General features: G+C 37.7%; 2 protein-coding genes across 7 annotated transcripts in view; both read right to left on the bottom strand.

Annotated features, from left to right (window-relative positions):
- Positions 1-21: 21 nt before the first annotated feature.
- Positions 22-11241, bottom strand: srms (src-related kinase lacking C-terminal regulatory tyrosine and N-terminal myristylation sites). The gene is made up of 8 exons (XM_077214230.1): positions 10106-11241; positions 7737-7858; positions 6418-6584; positions 5935-6082; positions 2794-2952; positions 1571-1752; positions 1330-1486; positions 22-1078 (listed from the first exon to the last, which is right to left on the bottom strand). The coding sequence occupies exons 1-8, from the start codon at positions 10450-10452 to the stop codon at positions 879-881; spliced, it is 1482 nt and encodes a 493-aa protein (XP_077070345.1). The 5' UTR covers positions 10453-11241; the 3' UTR covers positions 22-878.
- Positions 11242-19050: 7809 nt separating this feature from the next.
- The window catches only part of nol4lb (nucleolar protein 4-like b), a 96449-nt gene continuing 92986 nt past the window's right edge, over positions 19051-22513 (bottom strand). For 3 of the 6 annotated variants that reach the window (XM_077214226.1, XM_077214224.1, XM_077214222.1), the window contains 3 exons: positions 21829-21951; positions 21495-21699; positions 19051-19726 (listed from right to left, as the gene is read on the bottom strand). In XM_077214226.1, the coding sequence (XP_077070341.1) occupies positions 19509-19726; positions 21495-21699; positions 21829-21951 (546 nt within the window). In that variant the 3' untranslated portion in view covers positions 19051-19508. The remainder of the gene's footprint in view (positions 19727-21494; positions 21700-21828; positions 21952-22513) is intronic. The other 3 variants (XM_077214223.1, XM_077214225.1, XM_077214227.1) reach the window with 1 other exon arrangement.

The raw sequence follows: 22513 nt of genomic DNA, 5'->3' as shown, positions 1-22513 counted from the left end.
ACCACAATGACACAAGCACAGTTAGGCTAAACAAGCAATCTTTATTGTTTGAGGTTAAGTGCTTTACAGGCTACCAGCATGCTTGAAAATTTCTGGTCAATCTCAATGTCGGGTTACATATTCGGCAAACAAATGACCAAGAAACTGCAGAAACATGTTACTGAAAAAATACTTTATTTACAAGAGTTATTTTAAGAATAATCCATTGGAAGACAACAGACTTTTGACATGGATGTGATTTCTACGAAACCGATCATGAGGAAACCTACCCAGGTAGTTTTTGTCATATGGCTCCTGTGTTAACCACAGTATAGTTACACGATCGTGTACCTGGTAGAAAACAGTTATTTGTGCAGCCTGCCTTTCACATAGGCTAAAGACACTCAACAGTTATAACTTAACAGCTGTAGTTTTCACCGTCCCGACACCTGTCCGTACACTGGCAGGTGAATCTTTTGTAAACATAAACTCTGATCTGAATACATCAGATTAAATAATCCTTGTTCCTACTGCTACAGAAACTGAATGGGCCAGATCAACTCTAGCGCAAAATAAACTTAAGTGCAGGGCAAATGAAGCATATTATAAGGGTGCATAACAGTGCTCGACATCTTGATCCACTGATGATCAGGAGTCGCTATGACAAGCTACAGATAATCTGGCCCTGTCAGATTAAGATCTGCACATTTCCTCTTTTACGATTTCCCTTCCTTTCCTCAACTCTCATGGATTTTTTTTAAAGTCCTTTAACAAGCATTTATTATTGCACATAACCTCAATAACATAAGCAATCAAAAAGTCTTATGTGCACTTTAGTCCATGCAAATCTTTCCGTCCCACAGGATCTTCTGTTTCAGTCCACCTGTTCTCCTCGTGTTCTACACCTCAATGGTTTTGAAGTAGAGTCTGGAGTAGATATTGTCCAGCTGACTGTGAAGGGCGTGGAACGAGGGCCGTTTGGAAGCCTCCGCGTGCCAGCATTCCATCATAATGCGGTAGATGTTTGGGGGGCAGCGATTTGGACACGGTAACCTGTAACCCGACGACAGGATCTCCAACACCTCCTTATTATTCTTCCCTGTGGGAAACAGAGAGTGGAAAATGTATAGAAGATATATACACTACCGTTCAAAAGTGTGGGGTCAGTAAGTTAAGACCTTAAATTGATCAAAAGTGAAGGTAAAGAGATTTATAATGTTGCAAAACTTTCTATTCATCAAAGAATCCTGGTGAAGAGCCATGGTGAGCATAAGAGACCACAAGGTCTTGACCAGTAGTGGATATTAAAAAATGGAAGGCATTTAGTGTTTCTGTAACAGAGACCCATACCATCATACGGCATCTTTCCACGTGACATCATCTCGTACAGCAGCACTCCAAAGGACCAGACGTCAGATTTGACGGAGAAACGCTGGTAGAGTGCAGCTTCTGGAGCCGTCCACCTCACAGGAATCTTGGTGTTTCTACTAGCTGTATACACACTATCCTGCACACAAACACAGGATTACATGTTAAGCAGAAAAAAATGTATAGCATATTTCCAGCAGGGTCTTTGACATCCAACCATTACCTTGATGATGCGTGCCAGACCAAAGTCAGCTACTTTACACACCAGGTCTTCTCCAACCAGGATGTTTCGAGCTGCTAAGTCTCTGTGGACAATGTGTCGATCTTCCAGGTACGCCATTCCTTCTGCTATCTGACTAGCCATGTAGATCAGGTGAGCGGAGGTCAACACCTGACCCTCCGGTGCTACAGGAAGAAATGGCCAGCGGAACATCAATGAAACAAAAGGGTCCACATGTCTGAGACCACATTGAAAACGTGGCATTCTAAATATATTTTATACCTGGAAATAAACTGGACATTTTATTTATAGATTTAAAATAAATAATAAATGTATAAATGTTTGAAGATTCAGTTTTTCTAGGCCACTAATCAAATATGTTTTTGTACAAAGTCAAGATACATCACTGTTATTTTAGTTTTATTAATTGAATTAGCTTTTATTTTTTAAATGTTATGTTAATATTAGTTTATTTTTGGCAATTTCGTTATGTGCTTTATGTCATTTTATTTGTTTTGTTTTTTAAATATTGCTATTTCTGTTAAATTTATTTTTATTTCAGATTTTAGTTTTTCTTTATTTCCATTTACAAATCAAACTAAAACTTAAGTTTTTTTTTTTTGCAAAGGCAGCATTTCTAACTTTTATTTAGTTTAAGTTTTTCAATAAATATCTGTAATTTATTTTATTTCAGATTTATTTCAATTAACAGAAATGTTTTTCATTTTACATGTTTTTATTTTAGTTTTAGTTAACGATAACCCTGCTCTGGATTTCATTTTGTGGATTTCATGCAGCTCGAGTCATTAAAGCAAAAGGGGAAGGTAACAAATTGAAAGTCAATCTGAATTTTCAATTCAACTTTCAGTCAAATCGTTATGCTTAAAATATGATTTCAGTTCAAGGAATGATGCATTAATTTGAAACATTTTATTCCATTTTATTTTATGAACTTGGTACACAGAATGAAGGTTTAAAGTCAATGATATACTTTTGTGTTTAATGACTTCATGTACTTTTGAACTGTAACTATAAAAAAATGTGGCCAGATAATGGCATACATTTTTATGAGTACAGACGTGATTGTCTGATAAGAGAAAATGCAATGCACGAAATACCAAGACCATATAGAGTAACCTTGTGCAATTTATAAAACTAAATTCATAGATAAACATGCAGGTGCAGTGAACGTAGTGCACAGGGAAATAGGGTGTAGTGACACTTACAAGAAAGGTATGATTTGAGACTTCCTTTAGTCATGAGCTCAGTGACGATGTAGACGGGCTCTCCTCGTGTGCAGAGAGCCAACAGCTGAATGAGCTTCGGATGGTGCAGGTTCTTCAGTGCGTGAACCTCCTTCACAAACTCATCCACCTTTGTGTCCTCTACAGGGCAGAGTAAGAGAACAAAAAAAACCCCATCAAAAATCACATTTATCCATTTATATTTGTATTAAAAACTATTTGTGTACAGACAATGATCTTTTTCTCAGGGTTTGATGCAGATCCAGATGATGGACAGTGTTTCGAAATTGAAACAAAAACGAAATGATTGAGATGAAAATCATTTGTGGGCAAATCCCAAATATCCTTAAAATTGAATAAAATTATTATTATGCAGCAACATTACATAACTCCTATGCTTAGATTTCACTGAGTGAGAAGATTTAAATTTAGTCTCATTCCAGTTATGCTTTTCAAATACATTTTCACATCTTCATATATGTCTTATATATGACATACAATATTTAACTTTGAAAATGGAAATCATATTTGTTAGTTTTCCTTTTTTCACAAAATCCCAATTAAAGTCCCTATAATACTTTTTAAATGCTTTTAACCTTATTTTGGAGGTCTCCAACAACAGGATTACATGCATTCAAGGTTAAAAAACACTTTAATTTTTTCATAATATTTATTGTAGCATCACCACTTTTCTCACAGTGTCAGAAAAGGTTCAATAAAGGATTCAATCTCTCGAAACCCCTCATTTCTGAGAGACTAATCTGCTCTGATTGGTCAGATGGCTCAGTCTGTTGTGATTGGTCTACTCTGCTCTGATTGATCAGATGGCTCAGTTTGTTGTGATTGGTCTACTCTGCTCTGATTGGTCAGATGGCTCAGTTTGTTGTGATTGGTCTACTCTGCTCTGATTGGTCAGATAGCTCAGTTTGTTGTGATTGGTCTACTCTGCTCTGATTGGTCAGATAGCTCAGTTTGTTGTGATTGGTCTACTATGCTCTGATTGATCAGATGGCTCAGTTTGTTGTGATTGGTCTACTCTGCTCTGATTGGTCAGATAGCTCAGTTTGTTGTGATTGGTCTACTCTGCTCTGATTGGTCAGATAGCTCAGTTTGTTGTGATTGGTCTACTCTGCTCTGATTGGTCAGATAGCTCAGTTTGTTGTGATTTGTCTACTCTGCTCTGATTGGTCAGATAGCTCAGTTTGTTGTGATTTGTCTACTCTGCTCTGATAGGTCAGATAGCTCAGTTTGTTGTGATTGGTCTACTCTGCTCTGATAGGTCAGATAGCTCAGTTTGTTGTGATTTGTCTACTCTGCTCTGATTGGTCAGATAGCTCAGTTTGTTGTGATTGGTCTACTCTGCTCTGATAGGTCGGATGGCTCAGTTTGTTGTGATTGGTCTACTCTGCTCTGATTGGTCAGATGGCTCAGTCTGTTGTGATTGGTCTCCTCTGCTCTGATAGGTCAGATGGCTCAGTTTGTTGTGATTGGTCTACTCTGCTCTGATTGGTCAGATGGCTCAGTCTGTCGTGATTGGTCTACCTCTAGCAGCACGTATTGGAAACAAAAATGTCCATTAGCATATCTGAATTTCAACTCTGGATGAAAAGCATAATAGGGTCACTTTAAGTAAAATTTAAATCAGTTCACTACGTCAGTTTAAAGGCTCGGGTATACTTAATTTTCAACGTTCCGAGTCCGCAGAGCTTTCAAAGAATACTCAACTGTTGACAAGCGCAGATGGATGCGTTCAACACAATTGCTTTTCTAAACTCTACCAGATATCAGAGGGCAGCAGTGAGTCATGTTATTTACAGGACATTCGCTCGGAAGGATAAAAGAAGAGAAGTAGCGGATTCGCCATTGCATGCATAGATTTGAACAAGAACCAAAACAAAAATAATGGAGATGGATATGCTGCTTTGTTTACTGGTTTTCTGTTTTGTATCACACTCTTCTTCGATTTCTTCAGTTGATCCATGGCTAAGCCACGCCCCCTCCACTCACTCGGACAAACAGTCAACATTCAGTGACAGGCGCTATGGCAGCTGTCACAGTAGGAGACATTTCACAGGAGGCAATTGATGATTTTTGGAGACAGAAAGATTACATAGATTATATTTTGGTAGAAAGTTGTCTACAATGCTGTGCTTCAATATGTAATTAATGCTTCATGATCAAAAATAAATATGTACAGGTCTAAGTTGCATACATTTTCAGGACAAGCCTTTTTACCATCTTTACCAAGAGTACCTCTCCATTAGTTTGGTGCAACAGTATTTACATGAATCATTCAGCACAACATTGCTAACATTTGTTATCTCGGTTATTTACAGATACGTTAATGAAGCTAAGTGACATGATGTACAATGCAGCTAGAAGCTAACGTTAGCGTTTTCTAATGTTAGGCTAACGTTATGTTAGAGATGTTAAAGATAACGTTCAAATACGTTGTTGACTTCCTTGTTTAATTTATCCACGTTTAATTGTTGTTGTGGTCTACCGCATAACTTAATCCAAACACTTATCTCGGTTGAGATGTGGCTTGGGAAAGGGTAAAAAATACACACCGTCGTCCAGCCTCTCGGCATACCTAGTGTCGGAGTTGCGTGTACCCCATGCACACCGTTTGACCATTTTAAACTTAAAATGACAAGATAAAACATATCCGAATGATCCGAACAAACGAATGAAAACTGACTAACTGCAATGCATTTCAATGGACGAGGAAGCAGAGAATGTCCGAGTGTATTGGGGTAGCTATGCGCACTGTGATTGGCTCATCGCGTTTGGGGGCGTGGCTTAGCCATAGGTCAATTACACAGTACATCACAACTGTGTATATTGCCACCTAGTGGACTATTCTGTCACAACGTTCACCTTGCACATGCACTGTTGTACGATAGCCCATCCAATGACAAAAAAAATGTCACGTGGACAGTGGGCTGTTTTCTATTTTCAAAAATTGTTTCCAAGTCCTAAATTTTGTAATATCCCCTTTTGGTGGCGAAAACAACAGCACCAACATCAGTATTAGAGATTGATTTAACAAATTCTGTGATGTTTTGTGGTATTAGTTGGTTTATCGCATGTTAAAAGTTTCCATCGTATATGATGTCACACCTTGTTTAAGCATCTTGATAGCCACTTTCTTCTTCTCTGTAGTCCAGATAGCTTCCCAGACTTCTCCAAAATGGCCTTCCCCCAGCTTCTTGAGTAGCTGAAACTCCTCCCTCGGCCGCTCCCATGGCTCCATGTCAAACAACTCCCTCTGCATGTGGACACACAGGCGACAAAGGTTACAAGATATCTCTTCCTAGAATATCACATGTTGCTCTAAACCCAGTGTTGACCATGTTGACTGTCATCTGTGCTGCTTATTAAGATGAAGCAGAGATTAGAAATCCAAAGTAATCACTTCAGGCAGACCAAGGGCCACTTCTCTAGAAACAGACTGTTTCCCTATATGGCTAATTAGACCTATAATGCAGAACTGATACTTATAAATGCCAATGGAACACCTATTAATAAGCATTTGCTTCATGAGAGCAAAAAGTGAAGTCTTTTGTGTGAATGCGTGTATATTAAATATTAAGAGTGTCATACTTGCTGTACGCACGGCTGGTCTAAGGGGCATCCCAGACTTTTGGAGTTGTGCTGGTAGTATCTGATGAGCTCATCCAGAGTGCCAAAAGAGATCTTGTCGGACACAAAGTAAGCACCAATAGCTGAGCGATGAATACGGAAATGGAAGACACTATTTTCACTTCTGGCTGTGAAGCAAAGAATAAAATAAGGTTTTTTCAACATGAATATTTTTTTATTCGTAGACACACTCTATTTTAATTTTTTTGATTTATCCAATGATGTATGTACAAAATAGTAATTTAGAAATGTAATATAGCATAAGTAAATCTCTTATCTTCCCATCAAATTATTTTAAAAATGATTTTCATCTCCATTAATCTCAGCAATCGGCCAGTTTAATCAGACTGCATTATATTATATTATATTATATCACAGAATTAAAGTAAATCATATGGGCCTATTTTATTATAGTTTTTATTATTATATTATTCCAAGTAAAAAAAAAAAATGTGTTAGGCTTACACTGTAGTGGAATAAATAAAAAAAAGAATTAAACTGTTAAATCGGGATTATTTCTATGCTGCCCAGCAGGCAGATGTTACTGAAGCTGAATCACACTGTTTTATGACAAAGTAGATATGCAGTTTTCAAAAACGTGACTGGAAACAATTTCTTTGAATAACAACATAAATAATTAATTGCATATATTCATAGTTTATATCTAAGACCTAAATATAAGTAAACTAATATTTTTAGTGTAGGACTTTGGAAGCATGTTATCGAATTGGAAATACTGTGTATAATCAATTTAAACAAGATTAGTCATAAATTATTAAGTATAAAACTGCTACTTCAATGTTACGCATATATTTTGGCTATTAAAATGGCCTTGGGGTTTTTGAGACCTTAAACAGAATATTATGAGGGTAGAACGCACCCGCAATTCTCCAGAGGAGACAGAAAAATGCTTAATCGGTTGTACATGGATGACCAATATGGTGTTACAAGCTGTGGGGTAGAAAGAAACAGAGAGAGAGAGGGAGAGGGAGAGGAGAGAGAGAGAGAGAGAGAGAGAGAGAGAGAGAGAGAGAGAGAGAGAGAGAGAGAGAGAGAGAGAGAGAGAGAGGGAGAGAGAATGGATGATAAGCAGAGAATGGATATCTTATGCAGAAAATGATTAGATTGATGAAGTGGAGGCTGTTGTCATGAAGATCAGACAGAAAATGGGGAGATGAGAAAAGAAAGATGAGAATGGAGTACAGTACAGTACAGTAGGTCTCCAGGCATTCAATCGCAAGAGTGCGTGTGAGAGAGGGAGAAGAAATAAAGGAACGGACCTGAGATAGTATATTCATCGCTGTGGCTCTCACTGATCCTCACCAGAAACGAACCCGTTTTATTCTGAGTAGCCAAAAGCAGCTTCTCAGCCTTTTGTCTGTTTATATTCCCATAGTACCATCTGTAAAGCAGACACACGTAGCATAGCTGAGTACCTCAATGAATGAATGAATAAATGCTTATACTTCATAACCTATCAAGACTATGTCCAGCACATATTTTACAATAAATATATAAAATAGTCATATTGAAAATTTGCATATTTAATCAAATAGTCATATTCAAAGTATTTGTATGCATCATATCTGGTGTTGTGCCTTTGATAAGGCTGATTTAATTAAAACCAGGAGAAATGTGCATAAAAGCCATGAATATTTACAATATTATTATGTACTGTAATATGGAAAAAGTTTATTTTGATGTTGACAGATAAAAGCTAACACAGCACATATACTCTCTACTGCATGTACAATTTGTATCTCTAATATATTTTAACTATAAGATGTTATATTAGTAATACAATCATTAATAATACATGTTTAATACTCTACCTTTACTCCTTTTGCCGTAGAGGCATTGAATTACTAAGGAATGTATTTTATTGTAATTACTTGCTGACACATACTTACTGTCATTCCTACTGTAATTATGTCAGCATGCAATGTGTGCAATATGGGTAATGTACCATAAAATGCTACTCACTCCAAACATCTAATATCATGGACATCAAACTTGAGACTGTTGTGTGAAAATATAAATCTGCCATTTATTTTTATAAAGATCTGCCATTTTATAAAGACAAATGTAACAAAGATGTTCAAAATAAAATATGGGACAAAAAATATATTCCATAAATGATTCCTTATTATACAGGTGAAACTCGAACAATTAGAATATCGTGCAACAGTTCATGTATTTCAGTAATTCAAATTAAAAGGTGAAACTAATATATTTAGTATATATAACTATCTACATATGCATGATTATACTTTTCAGAGGGTCGAAATTTCTGTATCTAAAATCTTTTTTTTTTATATTGATTTCATGTAATATTCAAATTTTCTGAGATTTTGAATTTGGGGTTTTCATATTTATTCAATTGAGAGAAAAAACAGCTCATATTTTGCCCACATAAACCACCTTCAGCTTCTCCTGTGAGAATAATAAACAATGTGGTGTCATTCAAAGTGTTGCCATGTTAAATATGGGTGCGGCAGGTGCACATGCTTGTTTAACACGATCCCATGATGCTTCAGTTTCAGTGAAACTCTGACAGGTGCACTAACCCACACAGCTCTTACATCATAACCCTGTTACCTGTCAACACTATTTAGGAGGTCTTTATAGAGAGGACAATTGACTAACCCCATTATAACCGCAACCAAATAGTAGCAAATGATAGCGCAAATAAAAGGAAACAGAGCACAGCTCATTGTTCACACGGACAATGATAAAGGAAGGCCATTGTGAATGAAACGAGACATAAACCTTCCTTGGCTGAGCTCAGACTAGGGGCACTGCTTATTTCAAAACAATATTTTGACCTATTGACTTTATTGTTACAGAGTAAAATATACAATAGTTTTCAGGGTCTACTCAAAAAGAATTCAAAATTTTAAGACAATTTAAAGCCTGCCAAATCTTTCAAATTTACAGTAATTAGTCTAGTGCCGTCGGCCAAACGTCAATTAACTAAAGCCTTTACACTAGAGGTTGTTGGTGATGTAATGGGCACGGTATCAGGGCCCTTGTGCAGGTTGTTGCTGTTGGCCCTCCTTGGTTGAATTCGTGTTCCGAAAGCCGGGGACCCTGGTTACCCCATTTCTCCTCTTTTAGCGACAGCCTTGATAATGAATGTTATTAAATTCTATTCTATTCGAATGACCATTCTATTCTATCTATCGTAGCTCCAGCAACAAATCACAACAGAAGCTTGGGAGCAATGTACTGTTATAGACTTGCCTCTTCTGGCTGATTGCAAATATGTTCTTTAAAAAATATATAATAATAATAATAAAGTTATTTTGTTGTGACTTAAACTTCAAGCTTTATTAATGGTTTAATGAATAAACAAACAAGATCATGTTAATGAAAATCTAAAATGCATTGTTTATGATGTGTAGCGGTAGAAAATATAAGCCCAGTATGAAAACAACAGAATTGGAAAGTTCAACCAGTGACACGTGTATGGGAAGTGTCAAGCTCTTCATTCAACTTCAGGAAAAAATGTGCACGACTACTAGTGGCTGACTATGACAGAGTGATTACTTTCTATAAAATATAATGAATATTCTAATTGAAATAAAACACCTAATCTCTAATAGGCTAGCCTATTGGTAGGATAAGTCTATTGATTCTCAGGACTTACTTGTAGTTAGCGAATTCATCCTGTACAAGGGCCACATAATTAGCAGGGACCAGTCCGGACTGCAGGGATCCAGTCAGCTTCTTGGCAAACACATAATCTCCCCTCTTTTCTATGACAGAGAGTTTGTCCCCTTCTTTCACCGTCAGCTCTTCCTCACTGCGGGCTACAAAGTCGAACAGAGCCGCGTAGAGCTGCGTTGGCTTCTTCTTAGGAGCCGGGACCCGGATATCACCTGAGACGGTGCGGATCTCTGAAGGACGATCGATGTTCGGATAATAAAATTCGGGCCATATCCAGTCCCATAACCTCTTCAGGCATGGCATGCAGCTGCGACAACACTTCTCCATCCCAGCCCTTTCCTTCTACGGACTCCAGGGTAGCTAGAATATTTGGAAGCTGTCCACCAAGCGAAGCGGTTGAAATTGAATATAAAAGATGTGTGCGGGTCCCTTACCGATGGTGACAGACCGTCCGTAGCGATTCTATTCCGGGATCGCCTTTGTTGAGCTAACGCACTGGCCGCGATCATAGCGGAGGATCAGGTGAAACCGGTTTTGTTTCGGGATGGATCACAAAGGCATGAGGAAAAGACATGTTGGATAGTTTAATGAGACCTTAAAACGAGGAGACGATATTGTTGTTGAAGGACCTTGAAGAACATCCTCTTTTCATCTAAATCTAGGCTCTATTTGTCCATGGCGTCCCTCGATCTTGACCGTTGCAGTGCGCCGCAGCATTTATGCCTCTATCCGCTCCGGAGCAAAACGCTTCGCAGTATGTAAACTTGGCTGCAAGCGACCCTTGTCTCCTGTAGTGCGATCATCTGTTCACTAGGCAAGCGCACACTTGGAGCTGGGAACCAGTAACCATTTATTTTTAGGTTCGTCTTTAATCGTTAAACGTATATAGGCCTACTCTTAACATCTCCGATTTTTTTTCTGTTGTTGATTTCCCCCCCTGTTTATTTAAACGCGTCCCTCCTGTGACTCATTTACATGCACATGCATCAAACGTTTTGCTAGTTGGAAAATAACACTATGACCTATTCTATTATTTTTTAAGACACGCAAACACATTATGCCCACGTCCATTATTATACAGGATGGGTGACTTTCAATTTACATGACTTTCAATTAACACGTTGTTTTAAATAAGCCTATTAGCCTATGTAGCTAATTATTTAGGCTAATCCGCAAATATGTCCGTCCACACACGCTGACGTCATTCATCGATGTTTGTAGCCTATCGGTGGTAAATAATGTAAACGTGTTTTAATTTGGGCAATTTCACTCTTTATTTCATCATTCTTCTCTCATTTTTTGTCGTTTTTTGTGTTATTTTTTATTTCATTCTGCGCTGAAATATTTTCCGCATTGGCTACTTCCAGATTTCTGTCATTTAGAAAGTGGTAATCTAGATTATGGGTAGCCTAGGAATGCATGTTGTTTAGCCTGACCTAAAGTTAACGAATAGGCTAACTTTCAGTTCCAAAAACGGAGGTAGATTTCAGGCTTTCTGGAATAGCCTAAACCCCGGCCTGTCTACAGAAATACTGCTACATTATAATTCACTCACTAAACTTGTTATCACAAAAATGAGAGGAAGGAGATTTATGGAAGTAAAATAATGCCAAATGTTTTTGAAACAAAAAGCCTGTTGAATTGTACTACTTGAAAAAAATATGCATTGCATTAACCCTGCTTGTATTTTAATGCATTGTATTTTTAGTGTTTGCATTTTTATGGGCTGAACTTTAGCATGGTTGAATATTTAAGCTGTGTATATTTAAATTCAAACACATTTTCATTAGTAAAATTGGTACTTTCCTGTTATCCAGACCCCACGATGGCCTACCCCTAACCCCGCCCCTAAACCTATTCATCACTAGGGTTAAGACCAATCAGGGATGACTATAGTTCCGAAATGGTATATGGTGGGGTCCTGATAACAGGAAAGTACCGTAAAATTTCAATAATCCATATTTACCTTTCATATTTCACTTCCAAAATATTCAAACATTAAAAATACAACCTAGAATATTCACCAGGCGGTTTTCAGTCCATTTTATTTAGCTTTGCAAATTCGCTTCCACAAATTCAGTGGTACAAATTCGACAGTAATTTCAACGTTGACCAAAGAGGCGAAACTCAATAGACCGTAACATTGCAACACCAGCGCCCAGCAGCAGCGCTACGCTTCCGCCATTTTGGGGTGAAAGCGACTCGGCAGTCCACTAGTTTTGATGTGTCGTTCAGCAGGGTTAATGCAATGCATATTTTTTTCAAGTAGTACAATTCAACAGGCTTTTTGTTTCAAAAACATTTGCCATTATTTTACTTGACAATAAACTTGAACTAACTAAATAACTTCCATAGAAATTATAGAATACAGCTCTGTGCTGAAAATGTGGATCCGTTTCTTTACACAGTTGCGCAGATATTTTGTCCGTTGTGCGCGCGACTCAATAACCCATGTTCGAACGTGTCGCATTGCTTCCGTGTCCGTGATGTTGTGACATTGTGTGGGTTCAGGGACACATTGGTGTCTCACAGTGGATTCGAACCCGGGTCTCTCACACCAAAGGCATGTGTCTTATCCACTGCGCCATATATTAGTCTTAAAACTGTGTGTTAGGCTATATATTATATATTGTGAATATTTCTATGTGATAGCTACAATGATTTAAAACCCCCATATGAGGCCAGTGCCAAACCCCTTTTTAGTGATTCTCAAATTCGGTCATTAATTCGTTCAAAACCAGTAAGACTTTCCTACATCTTCACAAAAAAAAATTAATAAATATTTTATGAAATCTGAGAGATTTCTGTCCCTCCATAGACAGCTACTCAACTGCCACTTTGATGATTAAAAAAATGTCATAAAGAGATTGCAAAATGAATCCATATGAATCGAGTGGTTTAGTCCAAATTTTCTTAAGTGACTCCATCGCTTTTATATAATTAACAGATTTGATTTAGGCTATTTATTCAAATTTAAACATTGATCAGCGAACATAAACAGAAGCTCAACCGAACTTGCTTGACGTGCAAGAACATACCTCTTGCAGAAGCTCAAACGTGCCACGTAACACGAGAATGAACCTCATTGGTTCTTGAGAAGCTCAAACGTGCTGCGTAACACCAGAATGAACCTCATTGGTTCTTGAGAAGCTCAAACGTGCTGCGTAACACGAGAATGAACCTCATTGGTTCTTGAGAAGCTCAAACGTGCCGCATAACACCAGAATGAACCTCATTGGTTCTTGAGAAGCTCAAACGTGCTGCGTAACACCAGAATGAACCTCATTGGTTCTTGAGAAGCTCAAACGTGCCGCATAACACCAGAATGAACCTCACTGGTTCTTGAGAAGCTCAAACGTGCTGCTTAACACCAGAATGAACCTCATTGGTTCTTGAGAAGCTCAAACGTGCTGCGTAACACCAGAATGAACCTCATTGGTTCTTGAGAAGCTCAAACGTGCTGCGTTACACGAGAATGAACCGCTTGGTGGTAAACCGCTCAATTCATATGGATTAGTTTTACAATCTCTTTATGAACTTTTTGAAGTGTCAAAGTGGTAGTTGCATAGCTGTCATTGGAGGGACAGAAATCTGTGACTTTATTAAAAATATCTTCATTTGTGTTTTGAAGATTAACTAAAGTCTTACAGGTTTGGAACGACATGAGGGTGAGTAAATGATCACAGAATTTTTATTTTTGGGTGAACTAACCCTTTAAAGGTCTCTAGTGGGCAATAACATGACTTAAAATTATTAAAATATGATTAAAATGAAAATAATCTACATTCAAATAATAAAAATACTAATAACACAAACAAAAATACTAATAACACAAACAAACTGACATCTAAGCACCAGAGGAAATAGCTTAGTATTCAAATATTGTCTTAGAAGATGAGGGAGCATTCTCATTATGAGGACCAATTTAAGCAGTTTCAGTTTTTACCGACTTAGCAAAACCTGACCCACACACAAACGCAGACAAATCCATTGATGCTGGATTCAATTTTTTTCCTTAGGGGGAAGAAAAGAAATACAGCTGCTGGATTTGATATATAGCACACTGTTTTATTAGTATATTTAGCTTTGTGACGTACAGCTTGGGAGAAAAAAAAAGTCACAATGTCATGTCAGTGACATTTTAGCAGTGACATCCCACTGGAGAAAGCTTTATCTCAAATCATTGGTTTTCATTAATGAAAGTGATATGTTAGGAGCCGCCCATGCTGTTTTGCATTAAACAACAGAATTTTTTTTTTTCATTTTCATTCAATCTTTCATTTTCTTCACATATGTATGTATCAACACTTTCTAAAGAATTAAAATATTTAGCCACATGTACTGAAAAAAGTATTCACTGTATATATATTTAACACAATAAATATAAAAAAAGATTTATTTAATATATATTATGGTATTAAAGTGGGAAATGGGTCGCCGATAAGACTTCTTTTTCAACTATAAAACAGCAATCATTTACCTGAGGTTTTCACTCTGCTGTTCTTGTACTGTAATACTTGACGTCTGCACCCGACGAAGGGTGCGATAATGGCTTTTAATCATTAAGGAACAGCCGGATGTGTTGTCCCTAATGGCCAGAGGAAAAGATTAATTTACAACAAGCCTTCTTACTTTTATGTATCGGTTGACAGCAGTTAGAGAAAGTGATTGGGGTCAGTGATGAGGGTCTCCCAGACAAAAACACTTTGTCTTATTGTAAATGCATGGAAATTGCTGCAAGTCCCATTTCCCTTCACTAAAGATGATCAAATGAAACAATGCCTGCAAAGAAGAAGGGGAAAGCATTTGATTTAAAAAAAACAAAAAAAACGAGAACAACAAATAAAGAGAGAAAATCTCAAAAATCTGTACATGTAAACATCACACCTCCACTGAGTCCAAAATGAGAAGGAAATAGACCGTTTCACATTGGTATTAGGTACATATGAAAACCAGAGCCGACATCAGCAGCACATTATACAGGAGAAATCAGGAGGAAACCGAGACAGGATGGAAAAGATCGAAAACACCAACAAATTATTAAAGAGAACAGACTAAAACTGGGAACCACATGAATTTGAATGCAGCTGTACACCACTGTGGTAGAAAAATAAAAGTCAATTTCTTTTCATTTCTTTCTTCTTTTTTTCAGAGCTATACATCTGATCAAACCAGAACATTTTTTTTGTGTGTAGTTTAGCAGCAACCATAACCAGCGTCACACCTGAATGCAAAGCCTGAACCCGTGTAGGACCATCCGTGTGTTTGTGAGTGATGCCTTTAACAAATGACATTTGGGCTGTTTACTTACATAATATCACAGTAGATTGCGGTGCTGAAATAAAACAAAAACACCTTGAGGAGGTTATGAAGTACCATATGGCATCAAATCCAGAGAGCTTTCTAATACACTGTTAATAAAGGGACATACATGACAATCAGTTCTGTTAAGCCCCTTTGAAGGCACGGCGCAGTAACTAATCAGAAAACTTGGTCATACAGTACTGAGATAATAGTTCTTTGGGGTTTGTGGCGCAAGAAGACATAACTAATACTGTTGCTAATGTCTATTACTTCAACTTTAAAGCCTGTGCGGCGAAGGATTGAATTTGCCCTCGGTGTGTGTATCTGCAATCCGATGTGACTGTGGTTTGGCTGGCTGCTTAGCATGTTGACATCCTTGTTTGGAATGTATAGGCATACAGGACAAACTTCACATGTGATGTCGGTACAAAACAGTTCTGAAAAGACCACTTGCGATACAAAAAGAATTACAAAATAATAGTAATCGAGATAATTATAAAAAAAACAGGAATCAGATAAAAAGGTTTTCGACAGTGGGCCACTACGAGTCCTCAGCGGCTAGCATGAGAACTTGGATCTGAGAGTGAGAGATGCTCTGATTATGGCTAAAATACCCCTCACTCTGCCGGGACACACTGCGCTGTACAACCACACACAGAACACATGGAAACAAAACCGTGAACTAGTTACACCTTTTTTTTTTCAAGATTGTCGTTTGCCTCGTTTTACAGTTTGTTTTTCAGTTGCTGTCCTTGAGTGAACTGGAGAGAAGAAACACCATACGAACAGATGAACGCTTCGCTTTTTTCGGCTTCTCCACACAGATGGGGTTAGCAGCCCCATTTCCATGGTATGTTTTTATAAATCCACAGAAGAGCATGTGAGGTTGGCGTATAATCAGCAGCCTTTGACGGCAGTGGGACCCATATCAGACCTCAACGAGAGAAAGACAGATGATCGAGACAGCAGCTATTACCTGACCTCTCGCCATCTGTGTGTCTACATCGGAGATGACAAGAATGACGGGGAAAAGAAAAGCAGGTGAGCGAAAGAGAGAGAGAGAGAGAGAGAGAGAAACAGCACATCTGACCATTAGGATTCCCTAAAACAACCCCCTTGAATGTGCAGGTCAAATTTGTGAGAAACATGTCTATGGTTAAATTTCACTTCGAAAATCTAAATAATAAAATAAGAAATTGTGTTTTGTGACAATTGAAACTATTGCTAGAAAAATCTTTTTTTTTTGTTGCATGACTTAAGGAATAGTTCATTTCAAAATGAAAAATTCTGTCATTTATTCGACCTCAAGCTGCTTCAAACCTGTATGAATTTCTTTATTCTGCTGAACACAAAAAATGTTGGTAACCCGACAGTTGATGGACCCCATTGAGTTCCATAGTATTTTTTTTTCCTACAATGGAAGTCAAAGGGGTCTATTAACTGTCGGGTTACCAACATTTTCCAAAATATCTTTCTTTTTGTTCAGCAGAATAAAGAAATTCTTACAGGTTTGAAACAACTTGAGGTTGAATAAATGACAGGATTTTTCATTTTGAAGTGAACTATTCCTTTAAGCATATTTCTCCACATTTCTCATTAGTGTAATGCAATCGTTTTTTTTTTACACATGTAACTTATTCTGCTTTATTGAAATTATAAAGTATTTAAACATCTTAGTAATATTTGTATTCCCTTTTTATTTGTCAATTTAATAAAAAATGTATTACAGTGTTTTTACTGTAACTTTACATACTGTAATAAATAGAAAAAAAGAACGTTTATAATTGAAATTATAAATGACGTTATTTAACACCATATAATTTAAAAAAAAATTGAAATTTTAGGATGCATTAAGATGATGAAAATTTGGGTGGAAAAAATGGTTTTACAAGCAGACGTCATTTTCTTAAATGCAAAATATAATTTCTTATTCTATTTATTTTTATTTGGGAGTGAAACCAAATGGATTCTACCCTTTAAAATATGTCCTTATCACGTTCTTTCCAGAAATGAAGTAAAATAAATAGCGAAGGCAGTCAGAGATGACAAGAGGTCAAGGGCCCTTTACGATGAGAGCAAGGTTAAATAGATAGATCACACCATGAGCCACGTACAGTGAGGAGAGGCCTCACGCTGACAAGTCTGCATATGTCTTCACATCTATAGCAAAATTCTAATTAACAAATCAATATCGCAGTAGGAAGCTGGACTATGAAGGTCTACCATAAATATAGTACAATAAGAAGGAATCATCACTTCTATATTTGTACTGTTGCGTTTTGAACGGGGTTGTAAAAATTGCACACAAATGTCTTAAGAGAGCAGTGTAGTTTCTGGTCACACTCCCTCATCATCATGGCTTTCAATCATATGTAGGTCCTGGTCATGTGATCAAGTATGTAAAGATTCTGAAGGCTCCTCAGCGGGGGTCATGGTAGCCTCTCTGTATTAGTCTGTCTCCTTTAGGGCCAGAAATGCGTTTGATTATCTTCTGCATTGCGATTTTCTTTCTCCATCCCCCACTAGCAGTGCATCACGGAGCCGCAGAGCTCCTCAATCATAGATTAGCACTGCCTCTGTGTGCAAAATGGAGCAAATTACAGTGACACTACTTTCAGTCAGTCCCGAACCAAATCAACCACGCGAACTACACATTTTTTAACCTCTCCTGCTGGATATTCAGTTCTCTAAAGACCCTTTAAGCATGTCTGTTCGTGTCGTATGCATGTTTGTGTGTGTGTGTGTGCGCGCCAAGATCTTGTGCCAGTGATTTGATCCCAGTTGATCTCGAGATTTAAGCACACACCGCGCTTTTAGAACAAATCAAACAAAAGCAAACACAAGCAGCCCTCAGTATCAAATCAAACACTCTCAACCAGAATGCAAAACGGCAGTTTTGGCTTCCATTTCTGTTGTTTTTTTTGCCTTGTTTTTTCACCTTGAGGTGCTGTAGTTGTGTTTGGGAGGCTTGAGGTTTCAGATCTGTGGCGTTACGTTGGAGTCCATAGCAGCAGAGTGGATTAATGGCCATTAAGAAAAGTCAAAAGATAAAAGACTAACAGCTTCCATCCCGGATCCTTCCTCTCCATCTCCCTCCAAAGTAGAATAATAAGGAGGAAGAGAGGACGTACAGGAGAAATGGAAGGACACATAAAGAACAGGAGGTGACACGTACGGAGGACACAAAGTCACTATGAAACCGAAGGATTTAAATGCATCAGGAAGGGTCCAGTCCCAAAACAAGTCCAGTGTATTTTTTGCGATCAATACCTTGAAATGGATTGGAATATATACAACACATTTGAAGGATTTGGAAAAGAAAATCTGCACTTCAATTACAGAAACAAATTCACTCCCACTCTCCACTTTCGATGCCCAAATAAGTGGACCGTGAAGTGGAGGATGGACAGGTGATAATTTTTTTCTCCCACATACAGAGGGGGACGCTGGGAGAGAGAGAGAGAGAGAGAGAGAGCAGGACAGACAGGCTGAGGTATTTCCAGGTGAGCTTCCACCTGCATATCTAAATGCATAAATTAATGATTCAGAGGTCAGAACGAATGGAAAAGTGCTTCAGAACACAGCGAGTGCTTATTTACAGCAAATACAAAGGTCTCTTAGTTTTCTTCTTGCTCTTTTTTTCTCTTCTTTTTTCCATTACACCTCCAAATCAAAAGTGTCTTCATTTAGTTAGTGCTGTCTGGAGGATTGGCGTGCCGTAATTCCTCCTTTGAAGTAGCTAAAAACAAAGAAAATCAGAAATCAATGGCTCTCAGAGGGGCATGAAGGCAAAATGAATGGGGGGAGGTCGTGGAGAAGGCATGAAATGCAGCAGTAGTATGCGGAGAACACATCGAACCGTCCGCTTCAGCACTGCAGTGTCATTCAGAGATCAATCTCCATGTTTGTCCACTTCGTCTGTCGGTCGTTCTCACTGAAGCTAAATGAAAGCAAAAGCTTGAGGAAGCTGTGTTTTCTCTCTCTTCTAAAATTTTTAAGAGCCAGATGGTTTTCCTTGGTGACCTCTGACAATGATGCACGAGAGATGCATGTAGACAGAGAGAGCGTTGAAGATCGGTTCAGTTCTGTTGTAGTATGAGGTTCTCCAGCTCATCTGCCGATCGTAGCAGGAAGGCCGCAGACTCTCGGTATCCCGCGATCAGCTGACGCACTGCCGCTACCTCTGTATGGCTGAGCTGAGCTGAAGCTCCGCCCCCTCCTCCATTCCGGCCGAGACTACTAGAGCTTGACGAGGACGAATTTGATGCCAGAGACTTCATACTGAGATCAGTAGGCCCTAAACGGAGAGAGTAAAAATATAATAATGAACATAATAAGAACACAGACATGGCAGCTCTTAGGGGAGGATACAGGTATTGATTTTGTAATTAATCTCTAACTGCATTTGAATTGTCTCAATATCAATTCTTAAAATCCCAGGATTGATCTTTTATTCTCCTCTAATCTACAGTCCTATAGGAAATGAAGTCAGTCCAAAATGATTGTGTACTGAAAAATAATGGCACACCCTTGTGTGCTGCATGCAATCACATACTGCATCACCAGTGTAATCCAATCTGTGAAACAAATACTCTTTTAAACTGGTTCACTGAATAAAAACATGCAGTGCAAAACATCCAGCCTAATTCATGAACAATTGACTATTAAAAGTCAGTCCTTTTACTGAATAATTCAAAATGACTCTTTCACAAACTTTCTATACTCTTTCATGGGAATTTATAACCACAGCATCAGTTTATAATTTTATAATAATTTAATATAATTTTTTTTTAAAAAATAAGTTTTAAGTTTAAAGTTTAATTACAGCTGGTTTCCACATTTTACAGCAGTTTTTGGTTGTACTGATTACATATAGATTAAACATATAGAAATTGCAATAATATATTGTTAATAGAAACTGGTAGTGTCAATATAGTTAAATGAATTAACCATAATTCATTTTGTGATTTCAGAAGTTTCAAGAGCTGTATGTTCTTCAATAAAGACAATTAAACCATGGTCTGTCTGAATACTTGATTCTTATTGGCTGGAAGGTAAAACCGTTTAATTCACAGGTTTAATGCACATTGCATACCATGTCAGTTTAATCACAGTTGTATAATAATGCGCAGTTTTCACTGAAGCACACACACACACACACACACACACACACACACACACGTCACTTGGAGATCGTAGTGCATACACAGAAACATTTGGTACTGAATCTTTTACTGAATACTGAACCTTTGTTAAGCGACCTTGGGCTTGTGAAAAGGTGCTATATAAATAAAACTCTTGCTTTGAATCGCTACATTATATTTCTCAGCAAAGAGAGGGTAACATCACTGGGTTTGAAGTAATTAAACTCACAGCTTTATTGTTAATAGAGAGAGACACTGAACAGATTCAGGTAATTCACACACGTCAATTCAAATGAATGGAACAATTCATTAATTAAAATAAATGTAATCTTACCACACTACTTTATCTCTGTGTATGATTCAAAGCAGACAGAATGCTATATTTAACGAGTCGTAACTGAAGAAAATAACTGCCATTTTTACCCTTCCGGTCAAATATTGCGCTACAAACATCAATAATGGCTGTCAAGGTGTCATTGCTGGCAAATGACCATGGTATAAGCGGGATAATCCACGGCTAGTCGTGCAATTCAAACAATTTGAATGTTCTTTTGCCTCCACATCATGCATTAAAACCGTTTAATACACAGCTAACTATGGATTATCCCTAACTTGTTAATGCGGGGAAAAATAAATATGATTTCAGTTACATCAGTTTCAGTACATTTTGATTGTATGTTTTTTCAAATCCTTTTATTTAAGTTATATATAAAAAATACAAATTTTATTATTAATTATGATATCAATAATACTTTAACAAATTTTCAGTCATGTCATAGCTCTGCTTTATCATTAAATTAGGTCAAATTTTACAGCAACATTTCATATATCCTTCACTGACAAGGCAATTGTTTTATTAAGGATTAATGAAGTTTTAAATCAGTTATCACTTATTTTAGGATGCTGCCAGCTTCCTCTCACCATTGGTCTGGGCGGTAGCTGTTGTCAGGGACACAGGGTGTTGCATGCTGGCACACAGTCCACTGTAACCCCTGTAACTGTAGTTGAGGCCTCCATTGATGTATAGCTGGTCCTGGGAGTAGGCTGAGGCAGCAAGGGAGTATGCAGACTGGGTCAGAGAGACCGGCTCACGAGAGATCGCCTTTTCCAGAGATACTGGGTCCTCCTGAGAGAAAAAGAGACAGATATATCAGGCTAACTCGGTTTTAAAATAAAGAGAGACAAAATAACATACTAAGACATCTACAAGGTTCACAAGTACCTGCATCACATACACTTCTACAACACTACTTACGTGTGCCTGGTAGACATCCAAGCGCATTCTTTTGGCAGCTTTGCGTGATTCGCTCTCACAGGCAGCTGCTAGAATGTTTTCAGCCATGGCTGAGGTCAGGTGGGGTGGCGTGGGTCGAGTCTGCTAGCACACACACAGCATATTTAATATGAATTGTCTATTTTTATGTTTAATATGTTATACACAACTGTTCAAACGTTTTGGGTTGTAAAGATTTTTTTATGTTTTTAAAAGTCTCTTAAGCTAACCAAGGTTGTATTTATGAATACAGCAAAAACAGTAATATTATAAAAGATTATTATGTTTAGCTGTTTTCTATTTGAATATATTTTAAAATGTAATTTATTCTTGTGAAGGCAAAGCTAAATTTCCAGTCTTCAGTGTCACATATACCTTCAGAAATCATTTTAAATGGGTGATTTGGTGCGCAATAAATATTTCTTATTATCCATGTTGAATGTCACGAGTATGTTCTGTCATGTCTGTTCTCATTAGTCCCGGATTAGTTGAGCTTCCTCCACCTGTGCCTGTTTAGTTCCCTCATTTACCCTGTGTATTTATCCTCCCTGTTCTGTTCAGTCCTCTGTCGGTTATCGTCTATGTGAAGTGTGTGTTTCTTCCCGTTCGTCTGTCTCTTGATCTTTTTTTTTAATAAACCTGTATTGGATTATATGTGTCTTCCTCG

This window comes from Siphateles boraxobius, unplaced genomic scaffold, assembly GCF_051911475.1.
Source record: "Siphateles boraxobius isolate OS27281-9 unplaced genomic scaffold, OSU_SipBor_1 68, whole genome shotgun sequence".
NCBI lineage: Eukaryota > Metazoa > Chordata > Actinopteri > Cypriniformes > Leuciscidae > Siphateles > Siphateles boraxobius.
This window is presented reverse-complemented; position numbering and strand designations above follow the sequence as displayed.